This window comes from Callithrix jacchus, chromosome 4, assembly GCF_049354715.1.
Source record: "Callithrix jacchus isolate 240 chromosome 4, calJac240_pri, whole genome shotgun sequence".
In the NCBI taxonomy this organism is placed as follows: domain Eukaryota; kingdom Metazoa; phylum Chordata; class Mammalia; order Primates; family Cebidae; genus Callithrix; species Callithrix jacchus.
In genome coordinates, this window is record NC_133505.1 from 78839845 (window position 1) to 78861108 (window position 21264).

The window sequence follows — 21264 nt, forward strand, 5'->3', positions numbered from 1 at the left end:
AACAGATAAATGGATCGGCAAACTTTTCTTTTAATGATGAAGAGATGAAAGATGTAATGGATTTTTCAAATGGACTTTCTGAACACATAGATCTATCTTCTCCTGGACCGGTAGAAATTTTGGCCACAGTAACAGAATCACTTACAGGTTTGTAGACTTTAAAGTGAAGGTAACACTATTTATGTGACACTGCTTTATTGTCTTTCTTATTATTATAACTGGCACTTTCATTTGGGAGCGTATTGACTTTCTAAAGATGCTATTTAATGTTGAAATTGTTATGACTGTTAGTCTAACTTGCAGGATGAGTTTATAATGGGGGATCTTATTTTCTATGAATGTCTCTACTTCAACCACATGTGATTGCTCTTTGTAATTTTTTTCCATTTTTATTCTTTTCCCCTGAAAGCTACATGGAAAGGCTTACATTTTCAGCTGGCTACCTTCTTCTTTTTAAAATTGCTGAACTCTCAGCTGCTCCTAGACAGTAATAAGAAAATAAGGTTTAGTTTCTTGGACCTTTATGTTACTATTTCAGTAGCTTTAAACAATTCCTGAAAGAGCAAAAGACTATTCTTTCATTGGCCTTGATTTGAGGCTAGTGTACATGTCACTGTGGTAGAATGGCAGCAATGGTGCTTAGAAGGGATTCACAGAGAACATAATAGAACCGTGTGATACTTCTAGTTTCAAAGCCAATACGGGAGTGAGGCTTATGTACCCTGATATTTTGGTAGTAGGTTAGATGGAGAGATTTGGTGGATAGAAGCTTTTGGTGAAACATTACTTTTGCTTTCTAAATTGTGCAATTTCCAAAAAAGGTATCTCAAGAAATGCAAGCACTAATGTGTTCTTCAAGCAACATGATTACATTATTGAGTTTTTTGATTATACTACTGTCTTGAAGCCATCTCTCAACTTCACAGCCACTGTAAGTTGGTATATTTATTTCCAGTCCACAGCAGTAAGTTCAGCTTAATGAAATAGAATAGGAAATAATATTTTCAATACTTTTCTAAAAATTTAAGCCAAAAAGTATATAACTTTGTTTCTTTAGATATTTGGGGCATGTAGATTTGTTTCCAAATGACTTTTGTCTAATTTTTCTAAAAAAGTGTTTTTCAACAATAAAAATATTTTTTTGAAAATGTGTTTTTTTTTTTTACAAGCAATTTATGTTAAATGTGGATTACTACACTGAAGCCTTTATTATTTAATTGGAAGAATTAGATGGTAGTCAAAAATTTCAATTTCAGTTTGGTTTTTATAATGATTGATTTTAGTTCTAGCAAGGATGTTACATTAAAAAATTATCAGCATATCTCATTTTTTTTTTAGATAATGTTGAATTATCACATTAATTGTGTGAATTTTGGCAATGAGCAAGGCGTGGTGCTGGGCAGGGCTGTGGAGCTAAGAAGGGCTCAGTCCCTATCCTTGAGTTCACAGTTTTTGTGATGGTGACAGGAAAACATACACACAACTATAACTCATGGTAGATTAAGATTAGTGTTACTAATTAATTTCTGTAGGGATTTAAAGCGGGGTTTGGCAAACTTTTTCTGCAAAGGGCTAGATAGTAAATATTTTCAGCTTTGTGGCCATGTGGTCTTCATCCCAGATACTCAGCTTTGCCAGTGTAGTGTGAAAGCAGCCATAGCTAATTTACACATAAGCAAGAGTGGAATATGCTCCAGTAAAACTTCATTTACAACCATACTGGATTGGCCTATCAGATTGCAGTAGTTGGCTGGCCTCTGATTTAAAGAGAGAAGGGGGTTGCTTGCTGAATGGGTCAGTAAAAGTTTCAGGTGGTTTCTGAGTTCAATGATCTTAACAATTTGAAAAGGTAAATTAGACAGTTTGAAAAGGTAAATTAGAAAAATTGAGGCTGCAAATAGAAATTTCTGAATGAGGTGAGTGAAACCACGGGAGTTCAGGGAGGGAGAGCTGGCTGTGGGTTAGGCATGGGGGTTTCTATGGGATGCTTTATGGAAGAGGACCCGCTAAATGGTTTTTTAAAAGACTAGTTGGGTTTTAAATGCTTGGGCATGGGAGTGGGAGGTGGGGAGCAAGATAAAAAGTGAGACAAGAAGGTGAGCTCTGGCTGGCAAGTTCAGGGTGCACTCAGGTAGTGTTTGAGGGAGACTGCTCAGGCTGTAGCACAGGAGTCAGCGGATGGGCAGCCTTGTGGTGGTGGCTGTGGGAGTGGAGAGGATGGAAGAGAGAAGACAGGACTTGGTGTTCATTGGATTTTGTGGGTGGGGAGAGGGAGGGAAAATCCAGAAATGTAAGGTCTTGCAGAATCGTGATGTTAGCAAAACTAGGAAAATGATGGGGTTGCCATTTTACATGTGTGAATTCGAGGTGGCTGGGATATCCAAGTAGAAATTTCCTGCAGGTAATTGGAAGTGTTGGGCATGAGCTCCAGAGCAAGGTTTTGGATTTAGGGTACAATCACAGAGATAACAAGCTAAGCCATAGGACTGCTGAGACCTTGGGGGAAGAGAGAACACAGGTCCAAAATTCCCACATTTAGAAAGAGGAAGGGGAAACTGGAAAGGACACTGAGAGGATGCAGAAAGAGAGGTAGGAAGTCAGGGGGTTGTTTTGGAACTGTGGAAGGTAAGGGAATCCATAAGGGAGTAATCAGTGATGTTGGATGCCTCCCAGAGAGAGGCCACTGAATCTAGATATTATAGTGCTACCAGTAATTTTTGAGAGTTCAGTTTCATGAGAATACTGCAGATGGAAACCGTATTCAATTGTACTTAAATCCTTTGCATTTTTAAATGTTTTGTTTCGACCATTAGGTGAAGGTAACCCGTGCTGATGGCAACCAACTGACTCTTGAAGAAAGAAGAAATAATGTAGTCATAACAGTGACACAGACAAACTATACTGAGAACTGGGGCAGATCTAACAATGGAAATCAGAAAATGGAAGCTGTTCAGAAGATAAATTATACTGTCCCCCAAAATGGAATTTTTAAGATTGAATTCCCAATCCTGGAGGATTCCAGTGAGCTACAGTTGAAGGTGTCATCTGTTTCCCATTATTGTGTCACTGCAACATCGTTGCAGTTGTAATCTTGTGGTGGGCACTCAACCTGTCAAACCTGAAAGTGCATAGGAAGTGGATACATGTTTCTATTTTAAAAAATGGGGAGAATGTTAAAGTAATTTAATGACAGTGGCTGAATGTTACACTAAACTTTTCCTTGTAAGTTCACTTTGAAGAGCACAGTAAAATATAGCAATGTGAAGATATGATGGAGAAGTTCCTCAAACTCCCAGTCTAGGGTTTGAGGTCAGTCATTTGAAATTTTTTTTTTTGCAGGAACTGAAATGAAAGAGGAATATATATATATATTCCTTTCCTGTGCTTTAAAGCTATCAGTTTCTTTACAGTATAAGCCATAAATTGATGAAAATCCAATGTTGTGAATGTATTTTTCCTATGTAAGAAAAGGTGAAAATTAATTTGGTCTTTACTAATTGTTCAGCAGGTAGCGTCTTTTCTCAAGGTGTTACTAAGGGTGAATATTTACTGCTCCCTTTTCTTTTGTTATAGGCCTATTTTCTTGGTAGTAAAAGTAGCATGGCAGTTCATAGTCTGTTTAAGTCTCCTAGTAAGACATACATCCAACTAAAAACAAGAGATGAAAATATAAAGGTAATGCTTACAACTCACTTGATAATTACAATATAATCAGACTCTTTTGCTTTTGACATGTACATATTCATTAAAGTTTTATTTTCTAGGTGGGATTGCCTTTTGAGTTGGTGGTTAGTGGCAACAAGCAGTTGAAGGAGTTAAGCTACATGGTAATCTTTTATAGAATCTAAATTGATGGTCTACTGTAGAATCATGTATTTTTTCATTTTTAAGTTCAGGGGTACATGTACAGGTTTGTTATGTAGCTAAACTCATGTCATGGGGTTTTGCTGTACAGATTATTTAATCACCCAGGTGTTAAGCCTAGTACTCATTAGTTATTTTTCCTGATCCTCTCCCTCTTAACTGCCACCCTTCCATAGGCCCCAGTGTCTGTTGTTCCCCTCTGTGTGTCCATGTGTTCTCACCATTTAGCTCCCACTTATAAGTGAGAACATGCGGTATATGGTTTTCTGTTCTTGACTTAATTTGCTAAGGATAATGGCCTCCAGCTTCATCCATGTTCCTGCAGAGGACATGATCTTATTCTTTTTTATAGTTGTATAGTATTCCATCATCTGTATGTACCACATTTTCTTTATCCAGGTTAACTTTGATGGCATTTAGGTTGAGAATCATCTTAAATGGTGTCTACCTTATATCCACACTAAACTTATTAATTTTTATAACTCAGCCTCTTACCTTTTTAGCTTGTCTTTTTTATATTGCAATCAAATAAAAAACATTTTTTATTTCTTCACCTATATTTGCATTTCCTATTTAAAATAGATAATTAAATATTATGTTTAAATTTTAAATTTCTATTTGATAAGCAATACATATTCATTGTAGAAAATTATGAAATATAAGAAAAACAAAAAAGAAAATATAAAGTACTATTGATGACCATGTAATTTTGCTAATCCAACTTTCCTAATCGTGCCCTATATTTCTTCCAATCAAAATTAGATTCTTAACTATGAAGCTACTGTTGCTCCAATCAGTATTACTTTAATCTTACAATTTTCTGTTTCTCAGTGTATGCTCTCTGTGTTGGTCAGAGAGGTTTTCCTGCATTCAAAAAGACTCTGAAGCTGACTTAAGTCAAGAATTTGTGTGTATGCATACCATTATGATAAATGTAGCTTCAGTTGAGATCTTACTAGGGTTAGCAATAAATTGAACCCATCTGCTATTCTTTTCAGGTAGTATCCAGGGGACAGTTGGTGGCTGTAGGCAAACAAAATTCGACAATCTTCTCTTTAACACCAGAAAATTCTTGGACTCCAAAAGCCTGTATAATTGTGTATTATATTGAAGATGATGGGGAAATTATAAATGATGTTCTAAAAATTCCTGTTCAGCTTGTTTTTAAAAATAAGGTAAGATTTAAGGTAATGATGTTTAAAAGAAAACTTTATATTAGTGAAGTCTGAGAAATGTAATATTTCTTTAGAAAAGTATCATTAAACCAAATTGGTTAGAAATTTTTATTATTTCATTTCTAGAACTATGGTTAAACATTTTAATATTTAGCACTACATATATATTTTCACATGTGGAGTTATTGGGTATTGGTAGTCTATTTGTAGGATATGGTTCTGGTCTTTAAGATTGTAACTCAGATCATGAAGCCATTTCAGAATTTTTCAAATGATTGAATAAATGTTGCTCAGGGATGAAATTCCAGGAGTAACATAGTGTTGATGTGGTGTTGATATTGCAGTGATATAAAGGGTGTGGGAGGGAGGTAGGCCATCTAGGATAATATGTAGAAGCACAGCTAGACTTTCGCTGTCTATTTTATTAGCTGGACACTAGCCCAGGGCAACTTTTCAATAAGCTTGATTACCTTGCATGTGAGGATCTGTGTGGAGTCTGGTCTCCAAGTGCACCAGTGCCTTTTATAACCTCAAGTGACCAGCTTGAGTAGGAAATCCCTTTGGATCTCAGCTCTGAAGAAACCTGATTGAGTCACCCCATGTATATCAGAATGAACCATTGCTGTCACTAACAACTGCTGCCTTCTCAGTCTCTTACGTAAAAAATTATTGCTTTAAATAGTGATAGGCATAGTATGGTTCTTCCATTTTTTTTGCCTTTATTTATTAAAGTATTTGAGAAGTAGCAGTAGTGATCTGTATTTTTTTAAAAAAAATTATTTATTTATTTTTTGAAAGTAGGTCATGAGACTGGCTAATTTTTATATTTTTGGTAGAGACAAGGTTTTGCCATATTGCCCAGAAAAAAATAAAAAATAAAAAAGAAAGACAATTCCCAGTAGGAAGGGGTCTCATGACATTTGATTCAGTAGTCATGTGATGACTGATGATCTTTATAAAGTATTAGTAGGTCCAGGACCATGGTTTCATGACGGTAATGGCGAGGAAGTTCAGAGGGCCATGGAGACACAGAGCATGGGGTCCTGATTAGTATTTGCTCTAACCACCCACTTCCTTGGAAAGGCCTGCCCTCACCCGAAGTCCAGGTGGTTCTATGAGTCCCCTAGGAGCTCTTGTTGAATTCACTCCTAAGTTCACATCACCAACATGTAGGCATCTGCAGTTTCTGTGTTTTTCCTTTTGGATATTGGCCTTCCTCAGGTATGTTAGACAGTGCTGTCTTCTACTCAGCATTGTTTGGGATCTGAGGTGTGGGAGATAGAGAAAGGGAAGAAAAAATATACAGAATTGAAGAATAATTCAGATTTATACCACTGTGAGAAGTTTTATGACTTGTAAACACTGTAGGAGTAGTTTTTTATTTTTTTCCCTAGAGAAGGTTATGTATGGTTTTAGAATTATCCCGGGGCCAAGGCAAATGTAGAATCTGCTATATTTTGAGCCACTGATCTGTTATTGTCAAGAATATGCTTTAAAAAAGTGAAATAACTTAATTCTGCTTTCTCTCCTTCTTAGATAAAGCTATATTGGAGTAAAGCAAAGGCTGAACCATCTGAGAAAGTCTCGCTTAGGATCTCTGTGACACAGCCTGACTCCGTAGTTGGGATTGTAGCTGTTGACAAAAGTGTGAATCTAATGAATGCCTCTAATGATATTACAATGGAAAATGTGAGTTTAGCTACTTTTTAAATTATGAAAATGTGTATTACAAGAGAAAAAGGAAACTTTATTGTTACTTTAAATATTTAAAGAAAATTTCATTAGTTCTTTTGCATGTGCAAGTCAGTAATTAGTAAAGCTTCCAAATAAAAAATAATCTGTATTGTAATGGTTATGTTGGAAAGAAGCTTATGTGGCTAAGTGTCCTTGTTGTCTTTTATGAGAAATATCACCTAAAGTTAGATGGGAAGAATAAGTTCTGGAGGTCTATGGTACAACATGGTGGCTGTAGTTAATGATGATGACATACTTGAAAATTGCTAAGAGAGTAGATTTTAATGTTCTCACCACAGAAAATGATCAGTATATAGTATGCAAGGTGATAGATATGTTAATTAGCTTAATTTAATTATTGTACAGTATATACTGATATCAATCTATCGCATTGTACTCCATAAATCTATATAAAAAATGACACCTACCGTTTTCCTTCTTTTCATACTGTATTTTAAGACACTCAAGAAAGTACTAGGAAATTGACTTGCATAATTCTGGGTTACATTTGATAAGAGAGCTTTAGATAATTTTTGAAGTGTTTTCTATTTTGGTTATATGCAGTGGTTATAAATAATTACAGTGCCCATTGAATCAGGAGTCTGCAGTATACTGAGGTGGTGAAATCATGTTATTCTGCAGAAAATGTACAAACCAAGAAGTATATGTGCATCTAGCACTGCATAAATGAATTACATATTCATGAGTCATTTGGTTTTTATTTATATGTTCTTGATATATCCTTGTGCACCATTGTCAGTTGTAATCTAGACTGTGCAATTTACATCTATTAATGGATTCAGTACAGTGATTAACAATATATCAGAAAGAAAATTATATATAGTTAGGTTGATTTGGTAATTATATTGTAAAATTTAATTTGCTTGTGAAAAATTGTACATTTTCTTCAGTCTATACAACTATTTTGTTATCTTTTTTTCTGAAAACTTCTTTTTACAACCAATTGGTCATTTTTTCCTCTTTGACTTTTCCTGAGTTCACATTATTTTTAGAAGTCTATAGATCTTGCATTTGATTTAACTGAATACTATTATATTCAGTTAATATTATTATATATGGTTAATGCTATTATATTCAGTTAAATCAATAGTATTTAAAAAGTATTTAGCTTTCTAAATATCTTGGTAAATATATTATTTTATTTTTTCTTCCCTACATATGTGTATGTTTGTGTGTGTGTACACATATGTGTATACATACACACCCTTTCTGATGTGCTGCTCTCTGTCTCTTTTTATGTTAATATATAATATGTACATTTATATATATATTTCCAGTATATTTATAGATACATATATAATATATGTATATTTACATTAAATTTTCTCAGATATGAAGATTGCTTTCCTACATTTCTTTTGGTTCATATTTTCTTGGTGTATTTTTCCATCTTCTTATTTTAAACCTGTAAATTTTTAAGTGTATCTTTTAAATAGCATATTATTATATTTTGCTTTTGTTTTTCAATGTAATATAATAGTCAATAATAAGTTTTTATTGAATCCACCTATAAGTATGGTAATTCTTGTTCTAATAGGAACTTTTTTTTGCATTTTTCATATTTTAAATTTTAGACGTTTTTGTGGGCTACATTAAATTTGTTTTGCTGATTTAGAAGTTATGCTTTCTATTTTTGTTACTCTGTTAGTTAATCGCAAGCTGTACCCATGTTAATTTATTCTTGCTGATTTTGAAAGGTTATCAATACTTGAATCTTCTAGTATGCTACTATATCCTCCTGGTCTCTGTCTCCTACTCCTTGTAACCTGGCCAGATCATCCTGATTGTGTACAGATTTTAGCTCTGTGTTATCATAGATTGCCCTTTCAATCTATGCTGTTCTTTCATTTTTTAAATTGTGAAATCTGTGTTGATTATTTCTTTCTCCCTAATTTTTTTCTCTATTTCTGGGACTTTTGTCATTCAGAAATCGGCACTTTTACTTCCGTCTTCTCAGGTGAGCACGTCTGCCCTTCTAGTGTGGGCACCTTTCTTCTCTGGGAGAATTCCTCAATGGACTATTTCAGCTTAGTGATCATTCATTGGTTGTATTTGTTCTACTTTGATCTCTTATACTGTGTCTTTTATGTCAGCTATTATGTTTTTAATATCTATTATTTTCCTTTGTGTCTTGTTTTAATTTTATTATAATATTTCCCCTTATCTTCTTGTATATATTTAGTATGCATATTTTAAATTATTGAATTGACCCTTTTCAGTAATTTTGTGTCACATGCTACATGTTGTCTAGTTGAATGTCTTACTTTTACAGTAGTTATACTCTTTGGAAGTCTAGTTGATTTGGCAGCTCCTCTGATAATATCTATTGGGGAAGGCTGAGCTTCAGGTTCCAATCTGTGTAAGTCCTGTGCATCCCTTCTGAGGGGAGAGGTCTAGCCTCATGAACTAGAGACTTACTCTTGATCCTTTCTGCTGCCTGCCTCTATTCAGAGCTTCACTCTTAAACCCTTGTGGAAGGAGCACCAGTATGGGAAAGTCTCCTGAGGTTATAATTCACTAGCCCTGAGGGTTTGGAGGAGGAGGAGAGGAAGAGTGAATGCTTGAGGGACATGGGTCTGTCTGCATGTTTTCCTCACTTTCCCACACTAGAAGGGCAGAGGTGCTGATCTGGTATTATCTTTTGGATACTTGCACAGGCAGTCTGAGCTGCTACTGCTATTGATTTTGGCAGTGAAGTTGCCACAATTGTGTGTCCTGAGGCTACCCCTGCAGGGAAACGAGCAAAATTTAAAAATTTAAAAAATTTAAAAATTTTCACATAGCTATCATTTTGCATACCTCTCTTCTAGCCTGTTTTCTGACTGCTGTGTCAACTGCTGCGTCTACCGCTGCATCTAGCTGCCTTCTGCCTTAGGCTGAAGCCACCCACTTTCTCCCAAGACCAATTCAAGATGTCCGCCACTCTTCCTGGGGTTTTCTCATTGTGTACATTGAAGTTTCCTGCTTGCTTTTATTGTTTCTCCAGTTGGTTCTGGAGGAGGGAGTCAGGAGCCTGTGATAGTAGACTGTTTTGACTTCTTTTTTTTCTTGTTAAATTTACATGTGTTGTCAAAAGCCTCTTGAATGCCTTGGAATAATTTAAGTATATTGGATCTTCCAGGAATAATTTTTAGAGGTTAGCCTTCCTGTAGGTAGCCTTTGCTGCAGCTCTGACAATGCTTTGTTTATTGAGCCGCTGAGAACAGGAAGATTTCTTTATGAGATAGATGCTGCTTTTTCTTTTTTCCTTTTTTTAAAATAAATTTTACTGTGTATTTTTCAGGTTTGCAACATGATGCTATGGAATACATATAGGCAGTATAATAGTTACTGTAGTGGAACAAATTTACATATTTATCATTTCGCATAGCTACATTTTTGTGACAAAAGCAGTTAAAATCTATTTACTGAAAGCTCCAAATATCATACAGTTCTATTAACTGTATCTCCCATGTTATAGATTATATCACTGCATTTTTTTCATACTAGGTATCTGCTTTTTTTTGTCCTTTGATCTCCGTCTTCTCATTTCCTTCTTCCTTCCCCCCTCATCTCTGTAACTATCGTTTGTTTATTTGTTTATTTAAACTTTTAAGTTCAGGGTACATGTGCAGATTTGTTACATAGGTAAACTTGTGTCATGATGGTTTGTTATAGTATTCAATTGTTATGTTTCCTGATCCTCTCCCTCTTCCCACCCTCCACCCTCTGACAGGTCCTACTGTGTATTGTTCCTCTCTATGTGTCCATGTGTTCTCATCATTTATCTCCCACTTATAAGTGAAAATGTGGTGTTTGGTTTTCTGTTCCTGCATTAGTTTGCTAAGGGTAATGGCCTCCAACTTCATCCATGTACCTGCAAAGGAAATGATCTTGTTCTTTATGGCTGTGTAGTATTCCATGGTGCATATGTACCGCATTTTTAACATCCAGTCTATCATTGATAGGCATTTAGGTTGAGTCCATGTCTTTGCTGTTGTGAATAGTGCTGCAGTGAACATATGCATACGTATGTCTTTATAAAAGAATGATTTCTGTTCCTTTGGATATATACCCAATAGTGGGATTGCTGGGTCAACTGGTATTTCTGTCTTTAGGTCTTTGAGGAATTGCCACATTGTCTTGTACAATGGGCTGAATTAATTAACACTCCTACCAACAGTGTATGAGTTCCTTTTTCTCCACAACCTCACCAGCATCTGTTATTTTTTGTCTTTTAAATAATAGCCATCCATTCTGACTGGTGTGAGACACATATCTCATTCAATTGTTTGTTTTTAGACAGAGTCTCGCTCTGTCACCCAGGCTGCTGGAATGCAGTGACTTGATCTCGGCTCACTGCAACCTCCATCTCCTGGGTTCAAGCAATTGTCCTGGCTCAGCCTCTTGAGTAGCTGGGATTACTGGTGTGAGCCATCATGCCCAGCTGATTTTTGTATTTTAATAGAGACAGGGTTTCACCATGTTGGCCAGGCTGGTCTCAAACACCTGACCTCAAGTGATCCTCTTGCTTTGGCCTCCCAAAGTGCTGGGATTACAGGTGTGAGCCACTGTGCCTGGCCTCATTGTGGTTTTGATTTGCATTTCTCTAATGGTCAGTGATGTTGCACTTTTTCTCCTTGATTGTAGGCCACATGTATGACTTCTTTTGAAAAGTGTCTGTTCATATCCTTTGCCCACTTTTGTTGTTGTTTTTTTTTTTCTTGTACATTTGTTTAAGTTTCTTATAGATACTGGATATTAGACCTTTGTCAGATGCATAGTTTGCAGAATTTTTTTCCCATTCTGTAGGTTGTTTACTCTGTTGATAGTTTGTTTTGCTGTGCAGAAGCTCTTTCATTTAATTTGATCCCATTTGTCAATTTTTGCTTTTGTTGCAATTGTTTTTGACATCTTTGTCATGAAATCTTTGCCTGCACCTATAACCTGAATGGTATTGCCAGGTTGTCTTCCAGGGTTTTTATAGTTTTGGGCTTTACATTTAAGTTTTTAATCCACCTCAAGTTAATTCTTGTATAAGGTATAAGGAAGGGGTCCAGTTTCAATCTTCTGCCTATGGTTACCCAGCTTTCCCAGTACCATTTATTGAAAAGGGAATCCTTACCCCATTGCTTGTTTTTGTCAGGTTTGTTGTTGTAGATATGCAGTCTTATTTCTGGGTTCTCTATTCTGTTCCATTGGTCTATGTGTCTGTTTTTGTACAAATACCATGCCGTTTTGGTTACTGTAGCCTTGTAGTACAGTTTGGACTCTGGTAGCATGATGGCCCCAGCTTTGTTCTTTTTGCTTAGAATTGTTTTGACTATACGAGCTCTTTTTTGGTCCCATATGAATTTTAAAATAGTGTTCTCTAGTTCTGAGAAGAATGTAGTAGTTTAACAGGAATAGCATTGAATGTATAAATTGCTTTGGACAGTATGGATATTTTAACAATATTTGTTCTTCCTATTCATGAGCATGGGGTGTTTTTCCATTGGTTTGTTTATCTCTGATTTCTTTGAGCAGTGGTTTGTAGTTCCCTTGTAGAGATCTTTTGCCTTCCTAGTTAGCTGCATTCCTAAGTGTTTTATTCTTTTCCTGGCAGTTGTGAATGGGAGCTTATTTCTGATTTGGCTGTCTGTTTGCATGCTGTTGGTGTATAGGAATGTTAGTGATTTTTGCACATCAATTTTGTATCTTGAGGCTTTGCTGAAGTTGTTTAGTCAGTTTAAGAAGCTTTTGGGCTGAGGCTGTGGGATTTTCTAGAAATAGGATCATGTCATCTGCAAACAGTAATAGTTTGACTTCCTCTCTTCCTATTTGGATGCCCTTCATTTCTTTCTTTTGCCTGATTGCCCTGGCCAGAACTTCTAGTACTGTATTGAATAGGAGCATGAGAGAGGGCATCTTTGTCTTGTGCTGATAACTACTGTTTAAATGCTGCTTCTTGAATAGTTCTATGAATTGGTGTCTGAGCAAGAGCAGAAGCAAATCTTCCTGTATTTGTGTTTTGTGACAGAGTTAGAGTCATGGAGCTGAAGTGTTGTCTTTTCATTATGCCTGGCTCTGGCCCCATTGTCTTGCCAGCTTGTTGAGATATTATGACATTTTTTTCTGATTGTGTTCTTATTGGTGCCTGTTCCTGTTGCTTACTGTGGATGTAGCTGTGGTTGTTGTTAGCATTGCAGAAATAGTGGTTCCAGGCATTTAATTTTATGCTAGAATGTGTTTTTTCAACTTGTACTTAGATATTTTTGCATGATTTTTAATTCCAGCTTTGTCTTAATTTGTCTGGTTAATGCTAATGTAAATTAGGGAGAAGTATCAAAATCATTACCGGAAAAGGTGTAATACTTTAATTTTTTAATTGTAGTTAAATATAAATGAAATACAATTTGCTATTTTTACCATTTTAAGTGTTTAATTCAGTGACATTAATTACTTCAAAATGTTGTGTGACCATCACCAATATTTCCAAAACATGTTCATGGCTCCAGACAGATTCTGTAATCATTAAACAATAGCTACTCATTTCCCACTCCCCCCAGCCCTTGGCAACCTCTAGTCTACTTCTCTCTTTATGTATTTGCCTATTCTAGATATTTCATATAAATAAAATTATATAATATTGGCCCTTTTGTGTCTGGCTTATTTCACTTTGCACATTGTTTTCAAGGTTCTCCCATGTTGTAGCGTGTATCAAAACTTCATTTCTTTTTATGGCTGAATAGTAGTGTATTTTGTATATAAACCACATTTTGTTCATCGGTTTTTCTGTTGATGGACACTGGTTGTTTCCACCTTTCTTGGCTGTTGTGACTAGTGCTGCAATAAGCAGTGGCATACAGGTGTCTCTTGGAGACACTTTTGTTTTCAGTTCTTTTGGGTATATGCCTAGGAGTGGAATTACTGGGTTATATTCTGGTTCTAGGTTTAATTTTTTTATGGAGCTGCCAGTTTTACTCACTCTTTTAGCCTGTTTTACCCACTTTTGCTAGCAATGAGTACTGTTCTTAAAAACAAAGCATTGCTAATGGGGTACATGCAAATATCTCATTTTTGGAAAAAGTGTATCTCATGGATGTTGTCGTTTGCATTGCTTTGACTGTCAGTGAGGCTGAATATTTTTCTGCTTATTAATAACTTATATTTCTACTTTTATAAATTGCTTCTTCAGATTTTTTAGAAAAGTTAGGTCACTGACATTTTGCAGAGTTTATATTAACCTTCAACAAAGTTAACCTGCTTGTCTTTGCCAAAAGTGTGGGTCATTTTTAATGCTGACCTCTGCCTGTTGGTGTTGTCAAACAGTAACTGTAAGTTCTCCCTGGGAGAACTGAAGTCCAGACTTCTTAGGAACTCTGGATTGCTGAACAGAGTAAAAGTAAGGGTAAGTAAGAAACGCAATTTTGGCTGGCTGAATGATGAACAAAGCAATTCCATATTCATTGCTCCTCAATTTGTGTCATTTTCAAAGTTGATAAACATGAAGGCTAAGTTATCTAAGTTACTTGTAAGAAGTGTTGTGGAAGGCTGCTATGAATCCATTCATTCTGTATGTTTTATCTTCTCCTTAGGTGGTCCATGAGTTGGAACTTTATAACACAGGATATTATTTAGGCATGTTCATGAATTCTTTTGCAGTCTTTCAGGTATGTTTTGTTTGCTATATTGAAAAGATATTATTATTTTTTACTATTGCAAACTTTCAGAATCAGTGATCATTTTGAGATATTAACCTTTTATTAAATGTGTCACTGAAGTGCAGTCTTATGTAAGTGTAATTTGAAATGGAAAGATAATCATCTTTCCAGTTTTAAAAGCAAACAGAACAATTCACCATTAGAAAAGTTAATGGAATTGACATTAAACAAATAATTTTTTTCTTTATGTGTGTATATTGCCATATAAATATATTTCATATATATTTACTTGACTTTGAAATGGCTCTTTATGCATGAGTGTGTGTGTGTTTGAGTGAGATTGAATGTATGTGCATGTGTTTACCGACCCTCTAAAAAATGAGCAGAAGTGAGTCAAGAGAGTGGGAGACTGCTGTGATAATTTAGAGAGCATATAAACTTGTGCTTTAGAAGAAAATTAAAATTATTCTTTTTAGGAATGTGGACTCTGGGTATTGACCGATGCAGACCTCAGGGAGGATTATATTGATGGTGTTTGTAAGTAATATATGGTGACATACTTGTATTTGTCTTTCACCTGATGTTCAACATTACTCACATAGGGATGGGTATTTTCTAGATGAACATAGAGATTACGATTTTCATTTTTCCATTCTCTTGTCCTAAAACATTTCTAGTTTAATGTACTTGGAAGTATATCTGGGCCATGACATGGAATGTTCACCTGAGCTCCTGTTTAGATCTTTGAAGTGAATGCTTTCCATTTTCTCTTGGTAATTCTTTGAGATAGTTATATTTTTGGACATATTGGAAGCTGCTGTGCCTCCAATTTGTATCACAAACTGTGCTATTCTTTTGGAATTATTTAAAAGGAGCAACATATTTTTGAAATGTTTTTGTTCTCTAGCTTTTTGAAGTTCAAAAATAGCCCAGATGCCATCATGCCATCAAGTATTCTGGTACACACACACACAGAGAGACACACACACAGAGACACACACACACTCACACACAATCCTCATCAATCTGAGTTCTTCCTGGATGGGTCATATCTGCACATCTTAGTTTCTTGGATTGCTAAATAGAGTTGGCTACCAAATAATTATAAATGTGCTTTTAGAAAGAAGTCATGAATGTTTTGACTGAAGGAAATGTATAAATTAGAATAGTTAACCTTAGAAAGGATTCTCTTTTCTTTCAGGTAAAATTATACTAAAAAATATCATCTTGAAAGGCTTCTAGAACTCTCAGTTTCTATCCCTGAATTCCCTGTTTCTGTCAGGATTTCTGTTATTCCATACTAAGCCCTGGGGTTTCTTTGGGCTGGTTCTTGCTGCCCCAGGACACCTGATCCTCTGTCCTGAAACATAAAAGATGCTATAGTCTTGAAGATGCCTTGAAGTCATTATCATCTCTCTATATTAAAGATATGTGGTACATTTAGCTTTCCTCATATAACCTTCTATCCTAAACAATGTTCCAAGCATCTTTTTCCATTTGTTAATCTCAGCTTTTACCCACCTTTGTTCTTTTTTATGTATCAAATTCTTCCTAATGCCTACTGTAATACCCATTCTATTGCCAGTAATACTTACTGCATCCTTTACCTTTTCTGCAAACCTTCTTGTACCTTTTCACTGTAATGGAAGGAACCTTCTACTCTCACTGGCACATTATGTCTCTGAACACCTTCTCAAGTGATCAACATTTGTTCTGTGCATGGAGTTTACAATTCGTTCTCTTTGGTGACAGTTTTTCTAATTATTGTTAATGTTTATTTATAGATGACCATCCAGAGTATGCTGAAAGGTTTATGGATGAAACTGAAGGACATATAATAGATATTAATGGCTTTTCTTTGGATAGCAGTCCACGTGTCCGAAAACACTTTCCAGAGACTTGGATTTGGCTAGACACCAACATGGGGTAAAAATGTATAAAGTTCTTTGCCCATATATATTTTGTTTAGTGTCTGTGGTAAATAAGCTTTGCCCTCTTTCTAATGTTTAAGTCCAAACATAATGTAACTAAGAACTAAGTAGACTGAAAGGATTATTTTGGAAATTACATTTATTGAATCTAAATGCCGTTTTTGATAAAGCCACACACAAATTATGGCAGGAAGATTTCATCAATGAGAAGACAGGCCTTTTTTGAATGAAGGCTAATTTTAACTTCCTTGAAGTCTTGTGATTCTTGTTAGAGAAAATTGCTGGGAGTACATTTGTTGTCACAGGGTGGGAAGCACTCATGATTACCTCCTGCAACCCCTGGCAGTGCTGCTAACTGAACCCTGTTCCTCACAGAACGTTCCCAGGAGTCACAGGGACAAGGGGCATGGGTGGTGGAAGGAATTCAGCTTAGCTGATAAACCCCATACTACCTGGCCTGATAAGTGAGCAGGTAAATCATGAAATCCACATACTATTTTATGGTCAGCTGTTTAAAGATAGTTGAGTTAACACGTGAGTGAAATCTCAAGAAACAAATAACAGCATTGACAGGGATACAGATAAACACTTTTCGGCAAATTTAGAGGAAAAATTAGAATTAAGTTTGAAAATGTGTATTTATTATCTGCACAAAATTTGTGGAATAAATGTTTATTCAGAAGTGTAAATATTGCAGGAAGCTTTTATTAGAATATGGATCAATGTGCAGTATTATGACCTTATGATAATCTATTCTTTGAGAAATTGGGATCTATTATTTTATACTTAAATCTTTTAAATGGTCTTAAATTCAGATATGTAAACAATGTGAAAATTTGAAATTCTTTCAAAAATAGTTTAGGTTATGGTGCCTTATTCAGAAATATATCCGTTCTTGGTTTTGTGATGTTTATGTTTATTGTATTGACTTCAGTTCCAGGATTTACCAAGAATTTGAAGTAACTGTACCTGATTCTATCACTTCTTGGGTGGCTACTGGTTTTGTGGTTTCTGATGACCTGGGTCTTGGACTAACAACGACTCCAGTGGAGGTATTGTATTAAAGAGCTGCTTACCAATGTTACAGTGACATTAAGCTAACAGAGTGTCAGCTCCTCAGTGGATTTTTTAAAAAAAAGATTGCTTATAATATTTATCACAGTTTAGAGATTCCTTGGCTTTGTCTATGCTATTTATCTGTTTTATATTTGAGAATGTGAGCTATATGTAACTATATAAACTGCTAAGTGTGTGAAATCCATATTAAGATTTGGGTAGAAAAGTTTATTATTGACCTGAACTAACCATCTCCAAAGGCCAGAAGAGAGAGACAGAGAAAGAAAAAGAGAAAGAGAGAGAGGAGAGGAGAGAAGAGAGTGTAAACAGTGGTACTGTTTATAATAGCAAAGACCTGGAACCAACACAAATGCCCATCGACAATAGACTGGACAAGGAAAATGTGGCACATATACACTATGGAATACTATGCAGGCATACTATGCAGGTCGTTTCATGTGTCCTCTTCAAGAATGAATAGAACTTCTCAAGTTGTTCCCTAGCCAGTATTTCATCATGTCTTTTAGTCAAATTGCATCGTATATTGGTTCCTAAATCAGTCACTGGCAGGAGGAATATGATGACCATGAGTGGCCTTCGACCAGTAGCTCTCACTTTAATTTTACCTGAAGCCCCCTTTTATAACAGACATTTTGTGTTGCCTTTTTACCATCTCCAGATGAAATTCATAGAAAGTATAAGATACCTGTATATACAACTTTCTAAAAAACATTGGTATGTGATTATTAGAGAAATGCAAATCAAAACCACATTGAGATACCACCTCACACCAGTTAGAATGGTGATCATTAAAAAATCTGGAGGCACAGATGCTGGAGAGGATGTGGAGAAACAGGAACGCTTTTACACTGTTGGTGGGAGTGTAAACTAGTTCAACCATTGTGGAAGACAGTGTGGCGATTCCTCAAGGACCTAGAAATAGAAATTCCATTTGACCCAGCAATCCCGTTACTGGGTATATACCCAAAGGATTATAAATCGTTCTATTATAATGACACATGTACATGTATGTTCATAGTGGCACTGTTTAAAATAGCAAAGACCTGGAACCAACAGAAATGCCCATTGACAATAGACTGGACAAGGAAAATGTGGCACATATACACTATGGAATACTATGCAGGCATAAAAAATGATGAGTTCATGACCTTTGTAGGGACATGGATAAATCTGGAAGCCATCATTCTCAGCAAACTGACACAAGAACAGAAAATCAAACATCTCATATTCTCACTCATAGGCGGATGTTGAACATTGAGAACACAGGGATATAGGGAAGAAAGCATCACATACTGGTGTCTGTTGGTGGGAGGGCAGAGGGAGGGACAGCGGCAGGTGGAGGGGAGGTCGGGGAGGGATAACATGGGGAGAAATGCCAGATGTAGGTGACAGGGGGATGGAGGCAGCAAACCACATTGCCATGTGTATACCTATGCAACAATCCTGCATGATCTGCACATGTACCCCATAACCTAAAGTACAATTAAAATAAAAGAAGAAAAAATCAGTATGCCCTAAGTGAAAGACTAAGGAGAAATAAAAGGAAAGTAATGTATAATAAAATAATATGTATTTCATTATGAAAGTAATCAGACATAGCAACATACTGAAATATTTATGCTGTGCGTAGAACCAACCTGCATGTAACAGCTACAAATGCAGTTTGATATATGTGTATTGTTTCAGTAACTCAAAAACCTTGAGTGATGCTGCCTGTGGTGGTATGCATTTTCAAAATGGTGACTGATTTTTGGTAAAGTTATAACTAAAACAAATTGCAGTTGTCTTGTTTGAAATGAAATGAATTGTCTCCTTTGAAATGTAATTTCGATTTACAAAATAAGTGTATTCATGAAAAATTCAGTGTATATTGAAAAATGCTTTGGGTTTATGTAGAAATTAGAATTAGACTGTAAATTATAAACAGGCAGTTCAACTACCTGAATGTCTGAAGGGACATTCAAGAATCATGAGAACACAGGGCCAATTTTTCATTGTCTGGGACTATCCTCAGTATGGCAGACGGTCACCCAGTAACTACTGAAAGCACCCTGGTGTCATGGTGACAATCTAAGGCACCTTCACAAATGTCTAGATAAAGTCTAGAGGGAGTTACGACTGCCAGCAAAACCACTGGCCTAAACTAATCAAGGTTTAGTTTTAGATGCCAGGGTGGGACTTGGCCTTTTCTGTGGGACTTGGCCAATTGGATCGCTGAGGAGGAAGCACATGTATTCACGTGTCCCACACATCTTCTCATCTGTATGTAAAAATAAATCATATATATGTTTTAGAAATAATTGTCAATTTCCTCTTTAAATTTAGTCAGAAAGTACATGTATTTAGATGTCCCACTCTAGAACAGGGGCTGTTGGATTTGGCAGGGTTTTTAAAGCAGACTGGTGGAGTTGACACAGTATGAAAGAAGAGCAAATTGCTTTGGGATTAGACAGGCTGGATTCTAGTTCTGGCTCCTCTACTTGCCAACAATATGAATTTGTACTAGTTACAAAGATCTCTAAAATTTAATTTTCTTTTGTATAAAATAGGAGCCTAACACTAATCTCATAGGGTTGTACTGACCAAACAAAATAATTTATGTAAAGTGCTTGTACTAGTAGGCACTTAATAAAGTATAGAGATTATTAGGTTAAGTAACATAAGTCAATTTGCCATCATTCATTTGTGATAAGTTGCTGTTTGCTTTCCGTTGATAGACATTTCTAGGTGAAGTTAAAAACTTCACAGGTTTTATAAAGATTGTATTTGATTGCATAAAATGTGAAGAATTTTGACCTGAATGAAAATATGTACTCACTGTGCTCTTTCCAGCTGCAAGCCTTCCAACCATTTTTCATTTTTTTGAACCTTCCCTACTCTGTTATCAGAGGTGAAGAATTTGCTTTGGAAGTAACTATATTCAATTATTTGAAAGATGCCACTGAGGTAATATATTCAAGCTTTTGTTGATCATTTACATTCAGGAAAAAAATGGAGGTAGCGTGAAGGGATTGGGTTGTATAGTGTCTGGGCATTTGGGATTCTAAGCACTTTATACATTTCTGGGAGACTGAAAATAGATATATCTTGCCAGTGATTTCTTCTGCTAATTAATGTCTAATCATTAGCATGTCTACACCTTCCCTCCTTGAATTTTTAGCATAAGTTTTTCGCTTTCACCAGGGAAGTTCTTTATTGTCTTTGAAGCATGCCTTTTTCTTTCCTGTCTCCCTACATGTCTCCTTGGTTTTTCCCACATCTAGAATGTGTGGCCACTTCTCCCTGCTACTCTGTGCCCACTGCAGTTTTTTGTTTTTTTTTTTTTTTAGACTGAGTCTTGCTTTGTCTCTTAGGCTGGAGTGCAATGGTACTCTCTTGGCTCACTGCAACTTTAGCCTCCCAGGTTCAGGCAATTCTCCTGCCTCCACCTCCAAGTAGCTGGGATTACAAGTGTGCACCACCAAGCCAGGCTAATTTTTTGTGTTTTTAATAGAGACAGAGACAGAGCTTTTCCATGTTGGCCCGGCTGATCTTGAACCCCTGGCCTCAAGTGATCTGCCTGCCTCAGCCTCCCAAAGTGCTGGGATTACAGGCATGAGCCTCTGCATCCGACCACCATTCTGTTACATTTGTAACCTCCATGTTTATATTTTCAAGGATTCGCCTACCTTGTATTTCTTAGCTAGTCATTTCCCTGGGAGGCTGGAGTTAGGTCCACTATTTGTGTTATGCCCACAGTATGTTAACCAAATGATTGATTTTTCCTCTCCCAAGAATAAGTAGGGATATATAATTAACTTTATTACATACATGAAAATGCTATAATCTCTGTTGGCACTT

General features: G+C 36.0%; 1 protein-coding gene across 12 annotated transcripts in view; it reads left to right on the plus strand.

Annotated features, from left to right (window-relative positions):
- The window catches only part of CD109 (CD109 molecule), a 305344-nt gene that overhangs the window by 233490 nt on the left and 50590 nt on the right, over window positions 1-21264 (plus strand). For all 12 annotated transcript variants that reach the window (XM_054254174.2, XM_078369551.1, XM_054254172.2 and 9 more), the window contains 12 exons: window positions 6-147; window positions 822-931; window positions 2814-3038; window positions 3574-3675; window positions 3765-3827; window positions 4863-5039; window positions 6576-6728; window positions 14351-14425; window positions 14893-14953; window positions 16201-16342; window positions 17282-17399; window positions 20257-20370. In XM_054254174.2, coding sequence (XP_054110149.1) covers window positions 6-147; window positions 822-931; window positions 2814-3038; window positions 3574-3675; window positions 3765-3827; window positions 4863-5039; window positions 6576-6728; window positions 14351-14425; window positions 14893-14953; window positions 16201-16342; window positions 17282-17399; window positions 20257-20370 — 1482 coding nt within the window. The remainder of the gene's footprint in view (window positions 1-5; window positions 148-821; window positions 932-2813; window positions 3039-3573; window positions 3676-3764; window positions 3828-4862; window positions 5040-6575; window positions 6729-14350; window positions 14426-14892; window positions 14954-16200; window positions 16343-17281; window positions 17400-20256; window positions 20371-21264) is intronic.